The sequence below is a fragment of the Phoxinus phoxinus genome, assembly GCF_949152265.1.
Source record: "Phoxinus phoxinus genome assembly, chromosome: 5".
NCBI classification, from domain to species: domain Eukaryota; kingdom Metazoa; phylum Chordata; class Actinopteri; order Cypriniformes; family Leuciscidae; genus Phoxinus; species Phoxinus phoxinus.
Window position 1 is genome coordinate 19,713,324 of NC_136880.1, and position 18,989 is coordinate 19,732,312.

At 40.1% G+C, this 18,989-nt stretch overlaps 2 protein-coding genes across 9 annotated transcripts in view; one reads left to right on the forward strand and one right to left on the reverse strand.

Moving 5' to 3' along the window:
• The window catches only part of dpp6b (dipeptidyl-peptidase 6b), a 162,884-nt gene extending 153,531 nt beyond the window's left edge, over positions 1-9,353 (forward strand). For all 7 annotated transcript variants that reach the window (XM_079614225.1, XM_079614222.1, XM_079614226.1 and 4 more), the window contains 15 exons: positions 107-145; positions 243-350; positions 437-528; positions 688-735; positions 809-921; positions 3,792-3,845; positions 4,369-4,467; positions 4,551-4,620; positions 5,139-5,333; positions 5,423-5,477; positions 6,949-7,066; positions 7,144-7,202; positions 7,288-7,360; positions 7,447-7,520; positions 7,850-9,353. In XM_079614225.1, the coding sequence (XP_079470351.1) occupies positions 107-145; positions 243-350; positions 437-528; positions 688-735; positions 809-921; positions 3,792-3,845; positions 4,369-4,467; positions 4,551-4,620; positions 5,139-5,333; positions 5,423-5,477; positions 6,949-7,066; positions 7,144-7,202; positions 7,288-7,360; positions 7,447-7,520; positions 7,850-7,999 (1,347 nt within the window). In that variant the 3' untranslated portion in view covers positions 8,000-9,353. The remainder of the gene's footprint in view (positions 1-106; positions 146-242; positions 351-436; positions 529-687; positions 736-808; positions 922-3,791; positions 3,846-4,368; positions 4,468-4,550; positions 4,621-5,138; positions 5,334-5,422; positions 5,478-6,948; positions 7,067-7,143; positions 7,203-7,287; positions 7,361-7,446; positions 7,521-7,849) is intronic.
• Positions 9,347-18,989, reverse strand: part of arhgap21b (Rho GTPase activating protein 21b) — a 54,046-nt gene continuing 44,403 nt past the window's right edge. For both annotated transcript variants that reach the window (XM_079614219.1, XM_079614220.1), the window contains exons 15-25: positions 18,721-18,854; positions 18,491-18,633; positions 17,790-17,948; positions 17,618-17,696; positions 17,136-17,209; positions 16,915-17,004; positions 16,498-16,623; positions 16,379-16,420; positions 15,221-15,326; positions 12,696-12,727; positions 9,347-12,549 (exon numbers count right to left, since the gene is read on the reverse strand). In XM_079614219.1, coding sequence (XP_079470345.1) covers positions 11,002-12,549; positions 12,696-12,727; positions 15,221-15,326; positions 16,379-16,420; positions 16,498-16,623; positions 16,915-17,004; positions 17,136-17,209; positions 17,618-17,696; positions 17,790-17,948; positions 18,491-18,633; positions 18,721-18,854 — 2,533 coding nt within the window. In that variant the 3' untranslated portion in view covers positions 9,347-11,001. The remainder of the gene's footprint in view (positions 12,550-12,695; positions 12,728-15,220; positions 15,327-16,378; positions 16,421-16,497; positions 16,624-16,914; positions 17,005-17,135; positions 17,210-17,617; positions 17,697-17,789; positions 17,949-18,490; positions 18,634-18,720; positions 18,855-18,989) is intronic.

The window sequence follows — 18,989 nt, forward strand, 5'->3', positions numbered from 1 at the left end:
CTGTATGTGTGACGGTGCCTATTGTTACATCCAAATGCTTGCCAGTTAAATATACTGTCTATGAAGGACTATACAGGGAAGCAATAATCTTCCGGTGTGTTTTCAGAAACATGAAGATGAAAGCGACAGCTGGCTTCACAGACAGGTGAGGCACGCATCACACAGACACGTGTGGGATGTGTGTGTGAGAGGTGCTGCTCAAACGAATGTTCGCTGATGGGAAGATGTGAATCTCTCCACAGAACGAACCCCCGCTGTTCTCCAGAGACGGTTTCAGGTTGTTCTTCACCCGAGCCGTTCCACAGGGGGGCCGGGGGAAGTTTTTCCACATATCCATGTCCACTTCCCAGGTGAGCCGTCTCTGATGAACCACCACGCTACTTGTAAAGGTTTAACAGCACGCTAAGCAGTGACTTCCTGTTGTCGTCTCTTTCAGCCCAACAGCAGCGCAGACACACTACAGTCCCTGACGTCAGGAGACTGGGACGTGACGCAGATTCTAGCCTACAACGAGGACACCAAACTTGTGTAAGCATGTGATCAGCCGCATGAAAAAGGTCCAGATGCTGGATTCTGTCCATATTGCCCGTAAAAATGTCGCAATTATAATAAAGCAAAATGCCATTATCTGCAACTTTTGTAACGGATCAGGAATAGATATCTGTGACAACAACAATGTCTTTGCAGATACTTTCTGAGTACTGAAGATGATACAAGACGGCGTCACCTCTACAGGTATGATACATGGCGTGTGACCCAATGAGAAGTATTTGTAAGCATTGCATTGATGAGGTGTGTTGTGTTTTAGTGCCAACACCACAGGATCCTTCAACCGCCAATGTCTTTCCTGTCAATCCACCTGTGGATACGTCAGTGGATCGTTCAGTCCAGATGCTAACTACTTCCTTCTCAACTGCAAAGGTTTCTTTTTTTTTTTACTATGCAAAACATCTGTAAATATCTTGTCTTAAACTTAGAGTGCAAGAGTGTTCGTCCACTTTCTCAGCACCCTTGGTTCCGGAAAGATTTTTCCCATAGGGATTTTTAAATAAGTCTTTGTTAAAGAGTTACAAGCCGTGAACCAAACCAACCAGTTTACGAGGTGAATCAAATGTATATATATATATACTGTATAGGGACAGTATATATATACTGACAAATATATATATATACCACAACGTTGGCAATATCAGAAATCCTTGTCCTTGGGACATGTTTTGTAAATCACACTAAGTGATGTTTTTTTAAATGTAAAACTGCAGAAAGTGTTCTGTGATGGCTCGGTTTAGAGGTAGATTTAGGGTTAGGGGATAGTATATACAGTTTGTCACAGTATACAAATCATTGTCTATGGAATGTCTCCATAAAACATGAAAGTGTGTGTGTGTGTGTGTGTGTATGTGCGTGCGTGTGTGTGTGTGTGTGCGCAAGTAGTTTGAGAGTTTAGGAAGACTGTTACGTCATTTTCAGTGCTTCATGGGAGTGGGTGAACGCTTCTTTTGGCATGATTTGCTTGCCGCTATTCTCTGATTGGTGGATTTCTTTGCAGAATCATGGGTAATGTAGTTTTCACTAGAAATTCTGTTGTTAAACATGATTATTTACAAAATAAGTTGAAATAATGTGAACCGATCATCTTTAGAAGTTATCAATATAAATCTGTCGAGAAAATGTACGTTTTTACTTTGCACTCTATTACATGGTTCTCTGGGATACTTGATTTTGATTGGTCAATCGCTGCATTCTGCAGTCAGATGTTGTATAATTGATCGTTGTCATAAGAAACCAATCTCCTACATTTCTGGTTTTGTCTCTCGTATCCTTCTGTACAAAATCAAATAGTTACTCTAAGTAATATGCTAAATGAACCCCTGATAGTCACATTGCCAGACCGTTGACTAAAAAGCATAACGTTTTATTTTTATTGAAATAGATCATACCACAATAATAGGTCAGCAGGAAGTACTAACAGACTGGAGATAAATTGCGGTGTAAAGTCAGTGTTTAGTTTTATTTCTTCGTTTATTCACTCCTAATTGTCTAAATCTGTTAGATTCTAGTTTCTCTTTCTGTAGCGCACAGTTGAGAGTTTGCCTCACTGACTCGCACTGATCTAAGTGTGTTAGTCATGACATAATTTCCATGCTGTGTGTTTTATCAACAATAAAGCATGGTTGTCATGGTCACTGATCTGTTTAGCAGACTCTGATGAGCTCAAGAAAAGGTCAGTGTTTGTGTTAAGTAGATGAAGACAGAGAAGCAAAGCTTCACCCAGACCTCAGCAAAGCAAGATTGTTTCTTGTGTAGATCAAATCAAGCATTGGGTCAGTTTTAGTGCTGTATAATTATTCTATTTTCAGTGGTCCTAAACCATATTGTCGCATTCGAAAACAATACGTCACTCTAGTTCACGTGCTGAAGTGATTTTAATCACAGGTGAGGGAACATAAGTTCCTGAAAACCCCAAACCCAGCTTTGAACAGAGCTCATCTAATCATTACTATTAGAGTCAGAACGGTTTGTGTTATAATAGACATTTCATCAGTTATGTAACTGGAGCTGAAGCGGTTACCCGGACAGCAACATAGTGTCTCTTTCCAGATCCGGTCCACATCTGGTACGTGTGGAGTCCATGTGAACCGGATCTGGGCCGACGCTATGTTGCTGTCTGGGTAACGTGTGACATTATCACTATAGTACATTATCCTTCTATCAGTGCCAGATGGAGCTCATTCAAGCACAGCCATACCGTCAGATTCATCCCTGGGACTGTGGGATCAATTGATATACTTGTATTAAAAATACCTTTATTCAGAAAGGTTGCATTAAACTGATCAAAAGTGACAATAAAGCATTAATAATGTTACGTAAGATTTCTATTTGAACTAATATGAATGCTGTTCTTTTGAACTTTCTATTCGTCAACGAATCAAATAAAAGTATCCTGGTTTCCACTAAAATATTAAGAAGCACGACTGTTTTCAACATTGATAATAATAAGAAATGTTTCTTGAGCAGCAGATCAGCATATCAGAATGATTTCTGAAAGATCATGTGACACTGAACATTAGTTGGATCTACTAGGTGGGAAACATAAGCATTTATATCACAATATTCTTATCATTTTGGTCAGTGCATGCAAATGATAAAAATACTGGGGAAAAATAATGGTCCTTACCACAAATGTGATATATATATATATAGGCTACATACAAATCGCCATGTGTACATTGCAATGAAACTGCTTTATAAATAAAGAAATGGTAAAAATATTATATCTATTTTTTTTATAATCTACCAGTTTTTGTTTTGTTTTTAATGACCCTAGAAGTTCGATTAAACCATCCAAATATGAGGACAATATATAGCGCACAGAAAAATACAGTGACTAGAGCATGAGTTATTAATATTTCATTGGTTCTGTCTTTGTTTGTGCATGTGTTCATAATTTCTTTGTATGACAGCCTGGCCAAAAATGATGTCTTCACAATTTGGCATGTTTTATTGCATTATCACAAATAAAACAATTTGGTTGCAAAATCTTTAACACATTTTTGATCATTTGAATAAAGTTGACATTTCCCAGACAGCACTTTTGGCCACTACTATGTAAAGTTTTGTTATGTGTCAATTAAAGACAGTTTTATCCGAAATAGGTTACTACAATGATATAATATTTCACACACACACAACAGTAATACAGATGCTGAGCTACACAAGGAAGTCCAGATGGGATGACATGACACAGTCCACAGTCAGACACTATTCTTCTGTGTGTTTTTTCTGTCCAGGCCCGGTTGTGCCACACACGGCCGTGTACAGCACCCGAGACGGGAAGTATGAGTGTGAGTCCTCTGTTTGTTACACTATCTCATTCACTTCATCAGCTCTGACGCCGAGAGCTTGTTTTACTGGAAAGACACGATAGAAGACCTAGATATGCGCTTTATCAGCGGAGGTGTGCTCGAACATAAACGCTACAAGAAACGCCTCAAGTGTAAGATCAACGTTTATCGGATTCAGTCAGACGAATTGTTTTAACACCATGTCCTTAGATGTGGAAGACAATTGAGAATGACTGTGTCCAGAAGAATTAGCAGTGATTCTCATCGACCCCTTGAGGAGAGAAAAGGAAGGAGGACAACAGATTCATTTCGACTCCCATATTAATACTTCTCTCTGTCGACCTTCTTATGGAAAACATACTGTACCCAAACATACATTTAAATATGTAAAGTAGAAAACGGTTTGATTAAATAAATCAAGCCTTTGTGAGGATAAGATGCTAGAAAATCGTACCAACCCCAAACTAGTGTATATTTGATAGCATTTCGATGTATCTCTCTGAACATCTATGGTTTCCCTCAGATGTGATGAATGTGGAGACCAATGATGAGCTGAACACCACCGTGAACAACACACAGATGCCCATAGTAGAGTACAGGAAGATCACCGTAGAGGATTACAGTGAGTATCTTATAGAATCAGTATATATATATATATAAGCCAATGACTGACAGAGCACAGTAACCTTTCCATCATTTGCACAGGTCTGAACACACAGATTCTGATGCCAGCTGGGTTTACAGAGACGGCTCACTACCCCGTCCTGCTGCTGGTGTAAGTGTTACACACACTGAGTAACTGACACATGATACACACAGAATGCATGAACACAACCGCACGCGATGTTCTCAGGAGCGTGAGAAAGACTGACGGCATTAGTGAACATCATGAAAGGCACCAGGGCCTTTTCTCACCAAAATCAAATGAAAGAAAGAAGAAAATTGTGCCTATTTTAGGGCCATTATGATTTTATTTTTTGCATTGTGAGATTATTTTCCTTCTGCTCCATCCAGTTCTCTTTTTTACTCTCAACATCTCTCTCTCTACATATATATGAATTCAGATCGTGTCCAATATGACATTTTATCTATATCATTTCATTTTTTTTCTTATTCTTTCTTTCTTCTCGTTTCTTTTCCTTTTGTTTTGGGGTGAAATGTGACCCTGATAATTCTCTATAAGATTCAGCCAGTAAGTTTTAAGCAGGTATTTGAAGGCATATAAAGCAGCAGTGAAAGTGTTGTGATGTTGTTTCGAGGCCTTTCTTTGATCGGATGTGCTCGCTGTGATAGGGACGGCACCCCCGGTGGTCAGGTGGTGACGGAGCAGTTTCAGGTGGACTGGACCACGGTTCTGGTCAGCTCCTTCAACATCATAGTCATGCGCCTGGACGGCCGCGGCAGTGGGTTTCAGGGCACGAACCTCCTCCACCGCGTGAAGAAGAAACTGGGAGAGTTTGAGGAGCGAGACCAGCTGGAAGCTCTGAGGTCAGATCCTCGACGTCAGCTACAGTAAAGCAGCATCAGTGCTGAACGACTCTTTACTTCACGGTTATGTCTTCTGTGGTTCTCTGCAGGAATATAGCACAGTTGGCGTACATTGACACCTCAAGAATAGGAGTTTATGGAAAGGTGCGTTTGCTTGTGGACTGCTGGGGAATAACTGACTACAAGTAGTAATGATACTACCTTATAAGCCTTTAAAGCCTATGCTGTCATATTTGATTGAACTGGAAAACGCCTCTATATTGTCAACATGAGGCAAACTTAGCTGAAAAACCTGTGACACAATCTGCTACATGCCTTTTGTCATCTGATTAATAGTTGTTTATTAAGTAAAAGGCCTTTTAGTGTAATTGTAAAAATGTCCACCTTTGTTTTTTGACAAAAAAAATATTTTTACTGTGACATCTTTACTGATTTTTATAAAGTAAACATTAAAAAAAACATGAATATTCCTAGTAATGCTATCAAATCGATTAATTGCAATTAATCACATCTAACATAAACGTTTGTATTTATATATATATATATATATATATATATATATATATATATATATATATGTTTGTGTGTGTGTGTGTGTGTTATTTATATATATATATATATAATCCATGTCTGTGTGTATATATACTGTATATATACACATATTTATAAATACATATATATTTAAATATAATCCATGTCTGTGTGTGTATATATATATATATATATAGTATACACACACACAGACATGGATTATATATATATTTATGGATTATATATATATATATATATTTATGGATTATATATATATTTATGGATTATATATATATATATATATACGCACACAAATATACGTGTATATGCACACACACACAATGTATAATATTATATGAATATAATCATATACACGCATATATTATATAAACAGACTTTATTTTCGATGTGATTAATCGATTTGACAGCACTGATTGCTAGTAATATTTCAAGAAGAACACTTACTGGAATGAAGCATATCAAATATGACAATTAAGGAACGTTTATTTGTTCATCCCTCGATCATTGTATTGCATGTTTCGTCCCCACAATAAAACTACAGAGCTTTGATTATAAAACAAGACATATTATTGGAAGATTTCGATTCACAACTGATATCTATATGCATTTTTGTCAGCTATGCGGTTTAAAAGATCTCATTTGCATTACAAGCTTTCAAAAGTATCTAACTTTTTGGTCATTTAGATAACAACTGCACCAAATTGCATATTTTTGCTCAATTTGGGAGTTTTTTCCCTCGTGTATGAGCTCCATATTCTCCTATATCATACTACTATTTTTCCATCAAGTAGTGGGGTAGCTTGACAAAATGCTGGTATTGGTTTTTATATCACATTAGACCAAGAAAATGTTTGTTTATTTGTAATAACACACACTGATGATTCATTCACTCCGCCAGAAAGTCGTCAGTAAGTGAAGTTTTGATTTCAAGTTGCCTTCAGGTGGTCTGCATTGTTGGATTCATATTAATATTCTCTCTTGATGAAATGCACGACTGTATCATTCAGCATCAATTATGTTCACGCATGACTAATAACCTTTTTGTTGTTGTTGTCTGCCTCAGGCATATGGAGGATATCTGACCAGCCGACTCCTGCGCTCGGATGAACCTTCAAACATGTTCAAATTCAAAATCAAGTGTGGCACCGCCATCTCCCCCATCACTGATTTCTCTTTATATGGTATGATGTCATATCCTGTCTTTCATTTCTTTAAATAAAAGGGGTGGCCTCGTTTCATTGTTACGTCTGTCCCACAGCTTCTGCGTTTTCTGAACGCTATTTAGGATTACCGCAGTCCAATAAGAGAGCGTATGAGGTAATGTGCACCAACACAGAATGGTTCTAGCTCAAGTCTAATAAATATGACACATTGCTTGTATTTTCATTTATTTATTTTTCAGATGACACATTTATCAGACCACATGGAGCAACTGAGGGACAAGAAACTCATGATAGTCCACCCGACGGCTGACGGTAATGTTTATTTCTGAAATACATGCTTTTCTTAAATCGGTTTCACTGGAGAAAAGATTATGTGTAACATTTCTTTGTTCACACAGAGAAAGTCCATTTTCAGCACACAGCCAAATTTATCACCAATTTGATAAATGAGAAGGCTAATTATACATTACAGGTAAGAGCTTCTCATACACTATTTAAAGCTCTCAGCGAATGACTCGTGTTTCGTCTTTTTAGTGGTGTTTGTTGCAACAAACATATTGCTCATACTAACAAACTGACTAATTATTAAATGTTAATAACTCTTTCTGTACCACTTGTGCCCTAAACATGAATGACACCTCAAATCTTGTGGCTCATAGAGTACAAATACAAACTTCTCACATGAGTAATACACACATTTTTCATTGAACATCCTGTTTCGTTTAGACATCCGTCACATTAGGGTAGTACTTGAGTGGGTGAGGCAATTGCATACTTTTTTTTCTTCTCTTTTTTGGTCAGATCTACCCAGATGAAGGTCACTTCCTTCACTCGATAGACTCGCAGCAACATCTAAGTCACTCGCTGGTCAACTTCTTCGTGGAGTGTTTCAGACCACCAGAGATACCGCCTGAAGAGAAACTGGAGCAGGACAACGAGGATGACGGTTAAAGTCCTATTCATATCCAGCACAAGCCAGCTTACAGCCCAATATGCAAACTCCTCCCCTCCATTACACCCTCCTCCATTCCCATGTTAGTTCTGATGGCCTCTCCTGAGCCTCCGCGTGGACCACGCCCCTCAACTCTGATTGGCTCATTGGATCCAGGAAAGAGTTTGAATGACTTGGTGATAAAATAAGCTGTGGAGGTTACACGTTGAACCATTCCATACTCACAGTGTGAGAAAACTGGATGAACTGGAGTGATTCAGACGAACCGTCGAGCTCTTTCGCTTGCGTTCTCTTATTCGTGCATTGCTTACAGAAAGCTTTAAGAGATGACAGCACAATATACAGAAGAATGATTGGCCGGAGTACCGAAGCTGCAAATTACTCAATTATTTCCCCGGCTGCATAGCATTCTGAGTTCAATCCAGTTATTACAGTTTAGGGCCTCTATTTGGGTATAAATGTCATTCGTTTCTGTCGTCAATGTCAAAGTTATCAGGCCTGTTAGTGCTGAACAAATTTGTGCAAAATGTTCATAAAACCATTTCATGTGTCAGCTGAATGTGGCAATTTACGTAAGAATAAAAAAAAATTGGAGCATAAATCATTCACATAAAAATTCTTACTGGGATTTGTTGTGATCGTTTCACAAGGCCTTTAGTTGCATCAAATGTGCTACAGTAAAGCAGTTGCTTTCAAATGTATCTGTTGTAGTAATGATCCACAGCAGCATCCATATTGTTTATTAGTGAATCGGCCCGTTCTCAAAAGGTTAGTCTTCTTTGTTTCAACGAGTGCAGCTGCAAATCTCTATGGATATTAATTTAGTCACTGTGCCTTATTGGAATAACCCTGCTCAACAGGCAGTCCATGAGGTAGGACAAATCATTTATGGCCAGATTGGTAAAAAAAAAAGATTCGATTTATGCTATCAAAGAGAGGACTAAGAACCATGCCACAATCCTGCCAAGAGCATTTTCTTTACAGTCCTGTGCACTGGTGAAGTTGTAAATGAATACAGTAGGTTAACTGTGAATTCAAAATTCATAGGACTAGCGTCTTTGGGGCAGGTATGTGTTTTTTTCTTTTCTTTGTCATACACGGTTACGAAGGTCTTTGGAGAACGTTTTGCATAGAATATATTTTCTTGCTATATAATTTGGCATGGTGGCAAGATGGTTTCTTTTGTGTTAATGTATCCATGTCATTACTTTTGACAGCTTGAATGTTCCTATGTGGTTCCACTGAATTTATTGTTGTAAGTGAAATCCTGTCTTGTAACCAGATGCACTGATGTGTAAATTACTGTTTTGTTCCCTACGTGTGTACCTTGTACATAAAGCATTTTGAAAGCTATTTGGTGTCTTTACTCATTTTAAAAGCAATATACAGCACGGTTCTATACAGCTGCATTCATGCGGTTCGTTTTTATTGGACTGTTTTGTTTTCAGCCATCACCGATATCATGCAATGACAGTCTGCCCCCTTGTGGCCTCAAACTGAAATAATCCAACACTAGTTATTTATCAGACAAAAAGGGTTTATTTTCCAGTGTTTTACAATGGGTGTCCACCACAAGTGCAGACCCAGCATGATACAAACAGTTAGGGAAGCATTGTTCACACGAGAGGAACCTTAACCTCACCTCTGTATCGTACAATACTTACAAAAAGAAACGGATGCTATGAAGATGACCAAAGGAAGAGGAGCAGCTAAAAACATGTAATAGATATGTACATTTAAGTTACTTATTTTACAGGAATATTTAAAATTCAAGTCTGGTTAAAATACCAAATGCAAAACTTAAAACAATAATGCATTAAAATAGTGTTAAGACCCAGGAGGAATGATGTAGGAATGGAAGCTTCTCATTTTTCCCAAGAACGAAGTCTGGCTGAGGTGAAGAAAAAAAACAAATCTTTGAAACTTATTTTGTATGCGAGATGTGGCACCTTCAACTACCCAAGACCAGTATTCATTATGAGGCACTTTCATGATCCAAAGACACCTGATTTGTTCTTTAACAATCCATTCTTTTCCCATATTTTTTTTTCCAGCTTTATGCCAAAGACGGTAATCATGTTTCGTAGTCGTAGTACAACAAACATCAACATGTACACAGCAAACTGCATCAGAGGGAAGTTTTGAATTCCTTTTTGTCTTCCGTTATGTAAAAAAAAAAAGTTGACTGCTGAGTGTCTGCCATGCATTGCATTTAAAAAGGAAAAGGAAACGGTAACCGTTCCATAGCACAGCACGCAAAGCAGTCCAAACACAGGCAGAATAAACAAAAAGCACAGAAAGGGGAAATATATACAGTTCATAAATGAAAATGGCAGTTTGTTTAGTATTACAACAAGCAGATACATTCTTGTTTTGGTTACTGAAGGATCTATCACAACACCAGGGGCCTCTTTACACTTTCCAATAAAAGGAATCTTGTCAAAGTTCAAGATACTAGTCTTCTCAACATCCTACAATTCCAGACTATTGACCTACCTGCTCAGCCTATTTCTCTGTTACCTGCCTTCATCTTCCAAGCCATTTGGACTACAATTGCTCCATTATGTGATGTCTCAGTCATCTTAACTCTACACTCAAATCTAAAATCTATTTTCACTGGAACTCGCTCACCCAGTTTTCCATCAATACTGCACTTCGGTTGGCCTACAGTGAGAGCGCCTCTGTTCACTGTACAACATTGGGTCTGTACGTAATTTCATTCACAGAAGGAAATGTCACAGGATGTTTTAAAAAATATTTCTTGCAACTCCACCTTGTCCAGAGAATGCTCAACATCAATTTCATACTGACTTTCTCCTGATCTCAAACATAACACACACACTCTCGCTCATGACATTCGACTAGCATTCTACTGCTGACGCCAACATGGCTTACAAGCATCACTCCGGTACCTTAAAACATGTCAATACTCAGACACTCATAAAATGTGTACTCATATGTATATATATATACACACACGAGTATACACTCACACACACTTTCACAGGTACTGATAGAAACGGGAACGGACCACTTGAGCACCAGAGAGTTTGTGAGGGTGGGCATCCGCGGCTAGGCTTAGGCTCTTGTTCTGAGCGGCCGCTACATCTCCATTGAGGAGCTGACCCAAGTGGGAGTGCGAGGGCCCAGCGGATAACAGGTCCCGTGATCGGGAAGGGTGCAGGTCCAGCCCGTCCAGGCTAACTTCAGGGTTGCTGGTGCGGTGTCGCTCTCGAGCTATCCAGTCTCTGATGGAGAAGTCCTGCGAACTGCACTTGGGCTTTAAACGATCCATGGCCGAGAGCTCGTTGCCCTCGACTCTTTGCCAGTCCCCAATTACTGACAACTCGGCAAAGTCCCGCTGACCACCCATGGTGTGCCTGCGGCGGATATTGCTTTTCCGTTTACTTCGAGTCTCGGGGGACCTGGTGCGCTGGGAACCCACCCCGAACATGTCGTCAGCTGATGTCCGCAGTCGGCATTTTAACCGGTCGGTGATTTTGATTCGCCACATGGGTTCGGCGCGCTCAGATTCGCTGCGAGAGGAAGAGCTAAGACTGCCAGTGGAACGGCCCTTGACTGCATCCAGCACTCGTGATAGTCGACAAGACTCCTTGTCGCTTCTGCTCCCGTCTGCTGAAGACTCGCTGTCCGTCTTCTGCCGACTCCCCCTCTTGCGTGCCAGGGTATCACACGCGATGATCCGATGGGAGGAGATGAGGTTTGGTACATCCTGCAAAGGTGTGACACCGCCCTCCATTTGGATGCTATCTTCAGTTGGCCCGCTTTCTCGGCCGCCGGCAAAGACTGATAAGTCGCTCTCACTGTCAGTCTCCATTGGCCGTCCCTCACTAATGAGTTCACTTCTTTCATCGTCAGCATCATCACCGCGGCTTTCAGCAACAGACTGCACCTCTGGACTGAGGGCAACGGACTCCACCCCTGTGTGGAAAGTCATGGAGGAGGTGGTGGAGTAATCTGATGTGATAGAGCAGACTTCTGCTCCTGGGCCCATTCCTGTATTCTCCATCCAGTGGCCTGGGGTTCTCCCATGCCTCATCCTTGGTACTGAGGCCTGGGAACTGGTGCTGTTAAGTGTGCCTAGATCTGAGACACAACCATCATCATAGTTGGAGGGAGGATCAGACAGGGAACTTTGGCGAGTCAACTGCATGTGATAACTAGATTTGGGTGATGTAATGATTTTAGGTGAGGGACAAGTTTGTCGGGGCAAGTGTTCAGAGATGAGCTGCTTGTTTTCAGAGGTGAGGTCAAGACACTCTCCTGGGCTCTGGTCATCATCCTCAGTCCTTTTTATTTGGTCATCGAGCCCAACTTCACTCTCAGCATCTTCGGTTTGATCATCAGCAGGCCAATTTGGATCATTTTGCACCGGAAGATTCATTTTGGAGAAACAAGCATCCAGGTCATCATCAGAGCTGCTCGGCTGAGGCTTGTCCTTGGGTTTTTTGCGTTTGCGGCTAGCAAAGATGGAAGAACGCAACAGCTCTCTACTATATTGATCCTTACCAGATCCCCAGGAACCCTGCTACAGAACCAAGCACATAAAGAAAAGTGTAAGTTTACAATACATTGTGATCTATCCCACATCTCAGGGAATTGGCTTTTGAAGCAGGAGTCCTCTCCTCTTTCATAGAAGGTGATTTTGTAATTATCTCAAGAGAAAGTACTCACCTTTGATTTGGCAGAGTCACTGGTAGTTGAATCTAGTGGAACGGGGAGAGAAAAAGGTAAGTAGGCCATTTCAAGTGGAATACAGAGGGGTCAAAGAGCCAGAGACAAGGGGGGACTGAAATATAAATATCCTTCACCACAACAGCAGCGGAACAGCACAAACAGTGGAGTCATGTAGAGATCCGAGAGATGAAGGCGACACACTTAAGCCATCAAACACAGAGAGATGGAGGAAAGAGGAATGAGTGATGACAAGAACCCAGCAGTGTGCAGTAAGACAGGAGGCAGTTCATGCACACATTCACACAGATAGACAGCCTGTTCACAGTGAGACCGCCAATTACTGACACACACACACACACACACAAACACACACACACACAGCCAGCAGAACATGTCTACAGGCATTCTTTCCCTAACTCAAGAGACATAACCAAGGCCGGGATAGACATCCTTACAGTTATGTATAGGGGACGAGGACTGTAACAAATCTGGTCGGAAACTGGATATTGCTGTTATTTGCAAACGGCTAAGAACGTTTAAATCTTTACTTTAGTAAACCTACATTAGATGGCTATATTGCATCATGGGTTTATATGCTTTGTGCATGCACATTGTCACTCATTCACTTGGAAACATGAAACGTTTGATAGGATGTTAAGTTTTGTGTTTTTGTAGCCTACCATGTAATATATTTCATGGCATTTCTAGTAATTGGAAGGCAATATGTGGTTATAGAATTGAAGTGCACAGCAACTATAAGCTCAAATAATTGTGATCATTTAGCTAACTAATTGCGACAAGTTTGAATTGAAGGATAATAAGGTGTTTTTTTTAATGAGACAGGCAGAGATGTGAAGTTGTTGTGGAGTAAGGAACATTTTAAAAGGATGTTTACACTGGAGGTCGCCACGTAGCTGTACTGTGCTTTGCTAGTCCTCCACAGTCTGCTCTTTCATTAGTTGCCGCCACATCACGTCTGATTATTTTCATGAGAAGTTACAGCGGTTACACAGCGCCTGAATGGTAGCTATGCAACGGCGAATCGCGCCAGTCTGAACGTTTACAGGTAAAATCAGTCACTTGGGGAATCGTATCTGTATTGAACGGTATCAGCTTGTCGGTGCAGAACATGGAGATGCAGAATGAATTAAAGCACTGAGAGACTATGACAAGGGACAACAAGGGTCAGATATGACAGGAGGGCAGAAAGGGGCTAAAGGGGCTAAAGATATAAGGTGGTAGAGCAGCTACGAGGAGGAAGCAAGTTACTACTTCACCACTCAAAAGCCCCTTTGCTCACTCTCCATCAGAGATACTAATGGTTTTGAATGGTATGAGATTCATCGGGAGCTTTATGATTTAAGCCGGCTCAGCCCCTCACCACACCCCTTCAGACATCATCAATGACAGTTACTGTATGTCACATGACTGGAAGAAATCCTGGAGACCATACCATGCTAGAACTCCATGCGGTCAGCTTCAGAGACAACGAGAGACAGCAAAGAGGCTTTTCAGACACATTACACCATCACAGCTCTGTATCCTCTCTGTTAATAATAGTCTTATAAGATATGAAACGTGCAACACGACGATGACAAATATCAACTTCTCTGACACTCTTTTTTTGTTTCTTTTGTTTTCTGGTGGGTTTGTCCCGGATTCACTTTCAATTTATAAGAATCGGGGATTTCTGCAGACTAGGCAGCTACACTGGGGACAACACTCCTCCTTCTTCCTACAGTCCCAGCTGTCCATCACAGACATTACAGAGTCCATCAGTGACATCACCGAGTGATAGACGCCGCCCACTTGGCCTGTGTTAAGATTGGGTAATGTGTGAGCAGTGCTGGACAGGGACAAGGGAGAAGAAAAACACTAGAGACAAGATGGGTCAGACGGGTAAACCTTTGGTGGTTTATCATAGATTTTTCCATTTCTTTTGGGAAAGAACATGCCAGGTTAGCACAAGAGAAGGGTAAGGAGGGAAAAGAACTGAAAGAAAAGGAGGAGTGGAGTCATAACAGAGACTAAAGCATTAGGGAGGGATGGCAATGGGTGAGGTTCAAACCAATACAAACCAAAGCAAAAGGAGAATTCTGGAGAAATCATACAATTGAAATAAAGGCAACTGGTCAAAAACAATGGCTGAAGGTAAAGAAAAAATGTAATGAAATAGATTGATTCATAAGCTTCACAAACAAAGGAACTATTTTATCCAATTTTTCAAGCAGCTCATCAAATACGTTTGACCAATGCGAAATTGCTAAAATAGTTCACCTTTACATATGCATCAATACATTTCTGCCAAGCTTGCTTTTGTTTGCTTTAAACATTGACAGATCTAAATGGCAAGCATGAGTATCTGCTATTCATCTGAAATATACTAAGAGAGTGAACATATACACACATACACACACCAACATCTGAACACTCTGAATGTTTCAATTTGGTTTTAAATAATATCCATTCTTCTAAACTCATATCCCTGGCCTGGAACTGTTGGACTATGAAGGCAAGATTACCTGAGACGTCTCCGGGCGATGGAGCAGTGCGGCCAATGTTGGTCAGCAGATGGTCAATGTTGGGCACAGGCTGAGACTGAACGGTGCTCTCGTGCTCCATGGTGGTCTGACATGCACAAGGAAGGAGAGGTACAAATTCATGTCAGTGATATGAGGCATGTCGAAAACATTAAGTGCAGACTTAAGCATGTGCATGTATGAGCTTTGCCAAACAGACACATATTTTCTTTTAAAATCGATTTGAAACACTGTTCTCAATGCAAAGAATATGTGTTTCGTGAGCAGTGGCAGCTTCAACCGCCATGTAAACCATGCAAATCCTTGGGGCCTTAGTTGGTCCACAAGTGACAATAAATCTGTGTTCTCTTTTCCAGCAAATCACGACTTAAAATAAATTCGGTCAATTTCTTGTAGGTTTACAGTCTGTTACTGCATGAAAGTGAAGAGCAGAAAATAGTGGAATTGGTTAGTTTATTAGTTCTTTGTTGATTTTGTATTCAGCTTTTTGAAAGACAAAGCGAGTTGGTATTTAGTAGCAGTGGATTTCACTCAAGGACCAGTACCACAGCCATTTAAAGAAGAAGCACTGTATGCTGTACGACCTGTGCACTGTACGCTATAAGTTAAAGTGACTCTCTTCGATTCTGCATAAAGATGCAAAGCTGCATGAAGCCTTATTAAAGTAAGCTTCGCACTTGCCTCACACCCTAGTATCAGATGTACCTGTAATGCAGCTTTTGTTCTGTAGAAAATGAAATAATGCATCAGGTCTGAACGCTGCTTAGGGTCTGAAAAATGATGAATCTGCCCTCATAAGAGAGAAGGCAGTCCTTTGATGTTGTCTGGGATGAATTTGCTCTACAAAAGCGATGTGGCCATTTAAGTCCCTAACAACATCTGAATGCGCTGAGGGGCTTTCAAGAAACATTGGACCCGTTTTAATATATATGTTAATACCAGGTGGAAATGGGACCATAAGGAAACTGAGAAAATGTTGAGGACGACGCTTCGTTATCCTGACCAGTGTTATCTTAGAGACTCAACAGTTATACTGAGCCAAGTCTCAATTACTAGATTTTGGAAAGGATTGCAAGGAGATGCTTGTTTAGGGCTAAGAAATCCACACAAGAGGAGAATGGCAGGAAGCTACACACTCACCGTAGGCTCTTCATCTCCATCGTCTGTGAAGAACCAATCATACTGTAGAAGAGAATATCAGACAAAGTTCAGCAGAATTCAGACATCAATTTATAGAGATGAAAGGAAAATGGTCTTACTTGCTGAATGAGAGTCTCAACGATCTTGTACTGATCAGGCATGTGCGTGACCATGTGCGTCATGTTGTCTTCAGAGGTTCTGACAAGGGTTGGGCCAAACACGATGGCCAAGTTACGTGGCTCCATCTAATTAAATAGAAAGGAATTGAAAGCTTTCTTAATGGAAGCTTTTTTTGTATCTACAGGAGAAATGATTGACATCACACAACAAGCATCTGTGCTTCCGGGTTCTTCAGACAAGCTGTGACAGCACTGCAAGTTTTAATGATCTGGTAAGAATGATATAATTTAAATGTTTTGATCATTTACAGTGAAGTAATATTAAGCAAAAAAACAGCTTAATTTAGCATTTCTTGTCACAGGTTGTTCAATACACCTACACAGGGTAAATGAACTGAACATCTGCAAAGCGCATACCTTATTTTTCTCACAGTTTTCAGAGACAATTTTGAGATGTCCAGAGAGGTACTTGAGTGTTTCATAATGATGGTCTGGTAATTCATGTATCTGGGAGGAATAAACACCGTAAATATGATTTATTTCATTCTGTTTTATTGCTGATTACAGGAATTCTATTCCTCCAATCTAGTAAACATCAGTATTTAGTAAATCAACAGCAGCCTTCAGATAATCTGTACCAGTCTCTTCAGTGCTTTCAACCGCTCAACAGGGTCCTCCATTCGATTGGCATCAATAAAGTTGGAATATTTTTCTATGATCAGAGCAAAACAGGCATCATTAGAACACTCCTGAAGTCTATTAATCAGGTTCCTAAATTCAAAAAGTTACTATAGCAAAGGAATATTTCTGCTGAACATGCAAAAAAGATTTACTATAGAACTTATAAAAAAATTAAGCAACATTTACTGACCTTTTTTAAGATTTTATAATTTTCCACAAATTTTTCAGGCCTGCAAAAATTTTACAAAATTCCTACATCTTTTCAGGTTTCCCATGACCCTATAAACTGACTACTCTCGTCCTCTAGGAGGAGTGCTTCCTCCACAAGTGGAGAAAATAGGGCTTAGATCAAAGTTTCTCTCTATTAGAGAGTGCAGTTTTCCATGTGTTTTGTATAAAGCCGGAAGAATCATCTATTCTATGCGATCGCGGGTCTCACCATTAGTAAACAGAGGCTCAGGAAGTTTCCTGAAAAAGGACTTAAGCAAACTGCTGATCACATTGAGGTCTCGCCACTTCTGCTGAACAAAATAAAAGCATATAGATCAGGTCTGCCTTTATGGTACCACAGCTCATATATGATTATAACACAAGGCAAAGTGTTCACTCACGTCATCCTGGATATCAATGTCTGTCATGCCTTTAGTGTCTAGCTCCTCCTGCATGCTCGAGATGGCAGCGTTGTTTCCAGGGACTCTATAAATCCCTGTGTACTCTAGCCCCCTCTCCTCCACCAGCTTACAACACACCTCCACGATCAAGGGTACAAACTAAAACAGACAGAAATTTGTGTTATTTTTAATATCATATAATCTTACAAATTGTCAAAAAGGTAGGCCATATTTCACTCTAAATTCAAAAGAAATAAGAACAGGAAATTTTGCATTAAGAAAATTAATCCTATTTTTGGAACCATTTATTGTCCATGATAGGCTTCATTTTATGATAATTAAGTCTTTTTACTAAAGAAAAACCTCATCGATACTGTAAAGTGAATTTTTTTATTTTTTTAACAATGAAGTAAAAATGTAATTGTAAAATATTCAGATATACTGTATTGATCGTTAGAGGGGGAAATATGCTAGCAATGTCAATGCAAAAATTTGTTCTAAAATAGATTTACCTGAGAAATCTCCGGGCGATGGTGCAGTGCGGCCAAATTTATTTTACTTTATGCAAAAATACAATTTATTTTTCCCCCCCATTTGCTTTTGAAGTGAAATGTAACCTTGACATGTTTGCATGAGCTTCACCAGCAATAGATTCATTTGCTTGACGCAGAACCACATTTGTAATATCTAGCATCTCTTACTCTGTTGTTTTGTGCAGGGGGGCAATTATTTAGTTTCATTCCAAACGTGACGCCAACAGCGGGTCTCTTATCTTGAGGCTTCTTCTTCAGGCCTGGAATTCCTCTCCTCCAAGCGGCTTTATCTCTCGGAGGACTGGAGTCATCTGAGACATATCGCTGACATCAACATTTCACTGAGATCAAAGCACATTCAATGGGTTTCAGTGTCATTTCACAATGCCACGTGTTACCTTTGCTCCTCTCCTGTTCGTTTCTGGGCGAGTAGGGGCTCTGACTCTTACTGCTGCCACCGAGCAGAGTGTGTCTAATGCTGAGAGACTGTCGTGAGGTCTTGGGTGACGGCTCGGTCTTACTGCTGGGGGCACTGTAACAAACACACGCATATTATTGGACACTGATCATAAGGCAAGCTTACACAGTTCAGCACATATGTGAAGAGGTAAGATAAAGGAATGGTTTAAAAAAGACCTAGACTGTCCCAAACTCTAGTGAACTGACT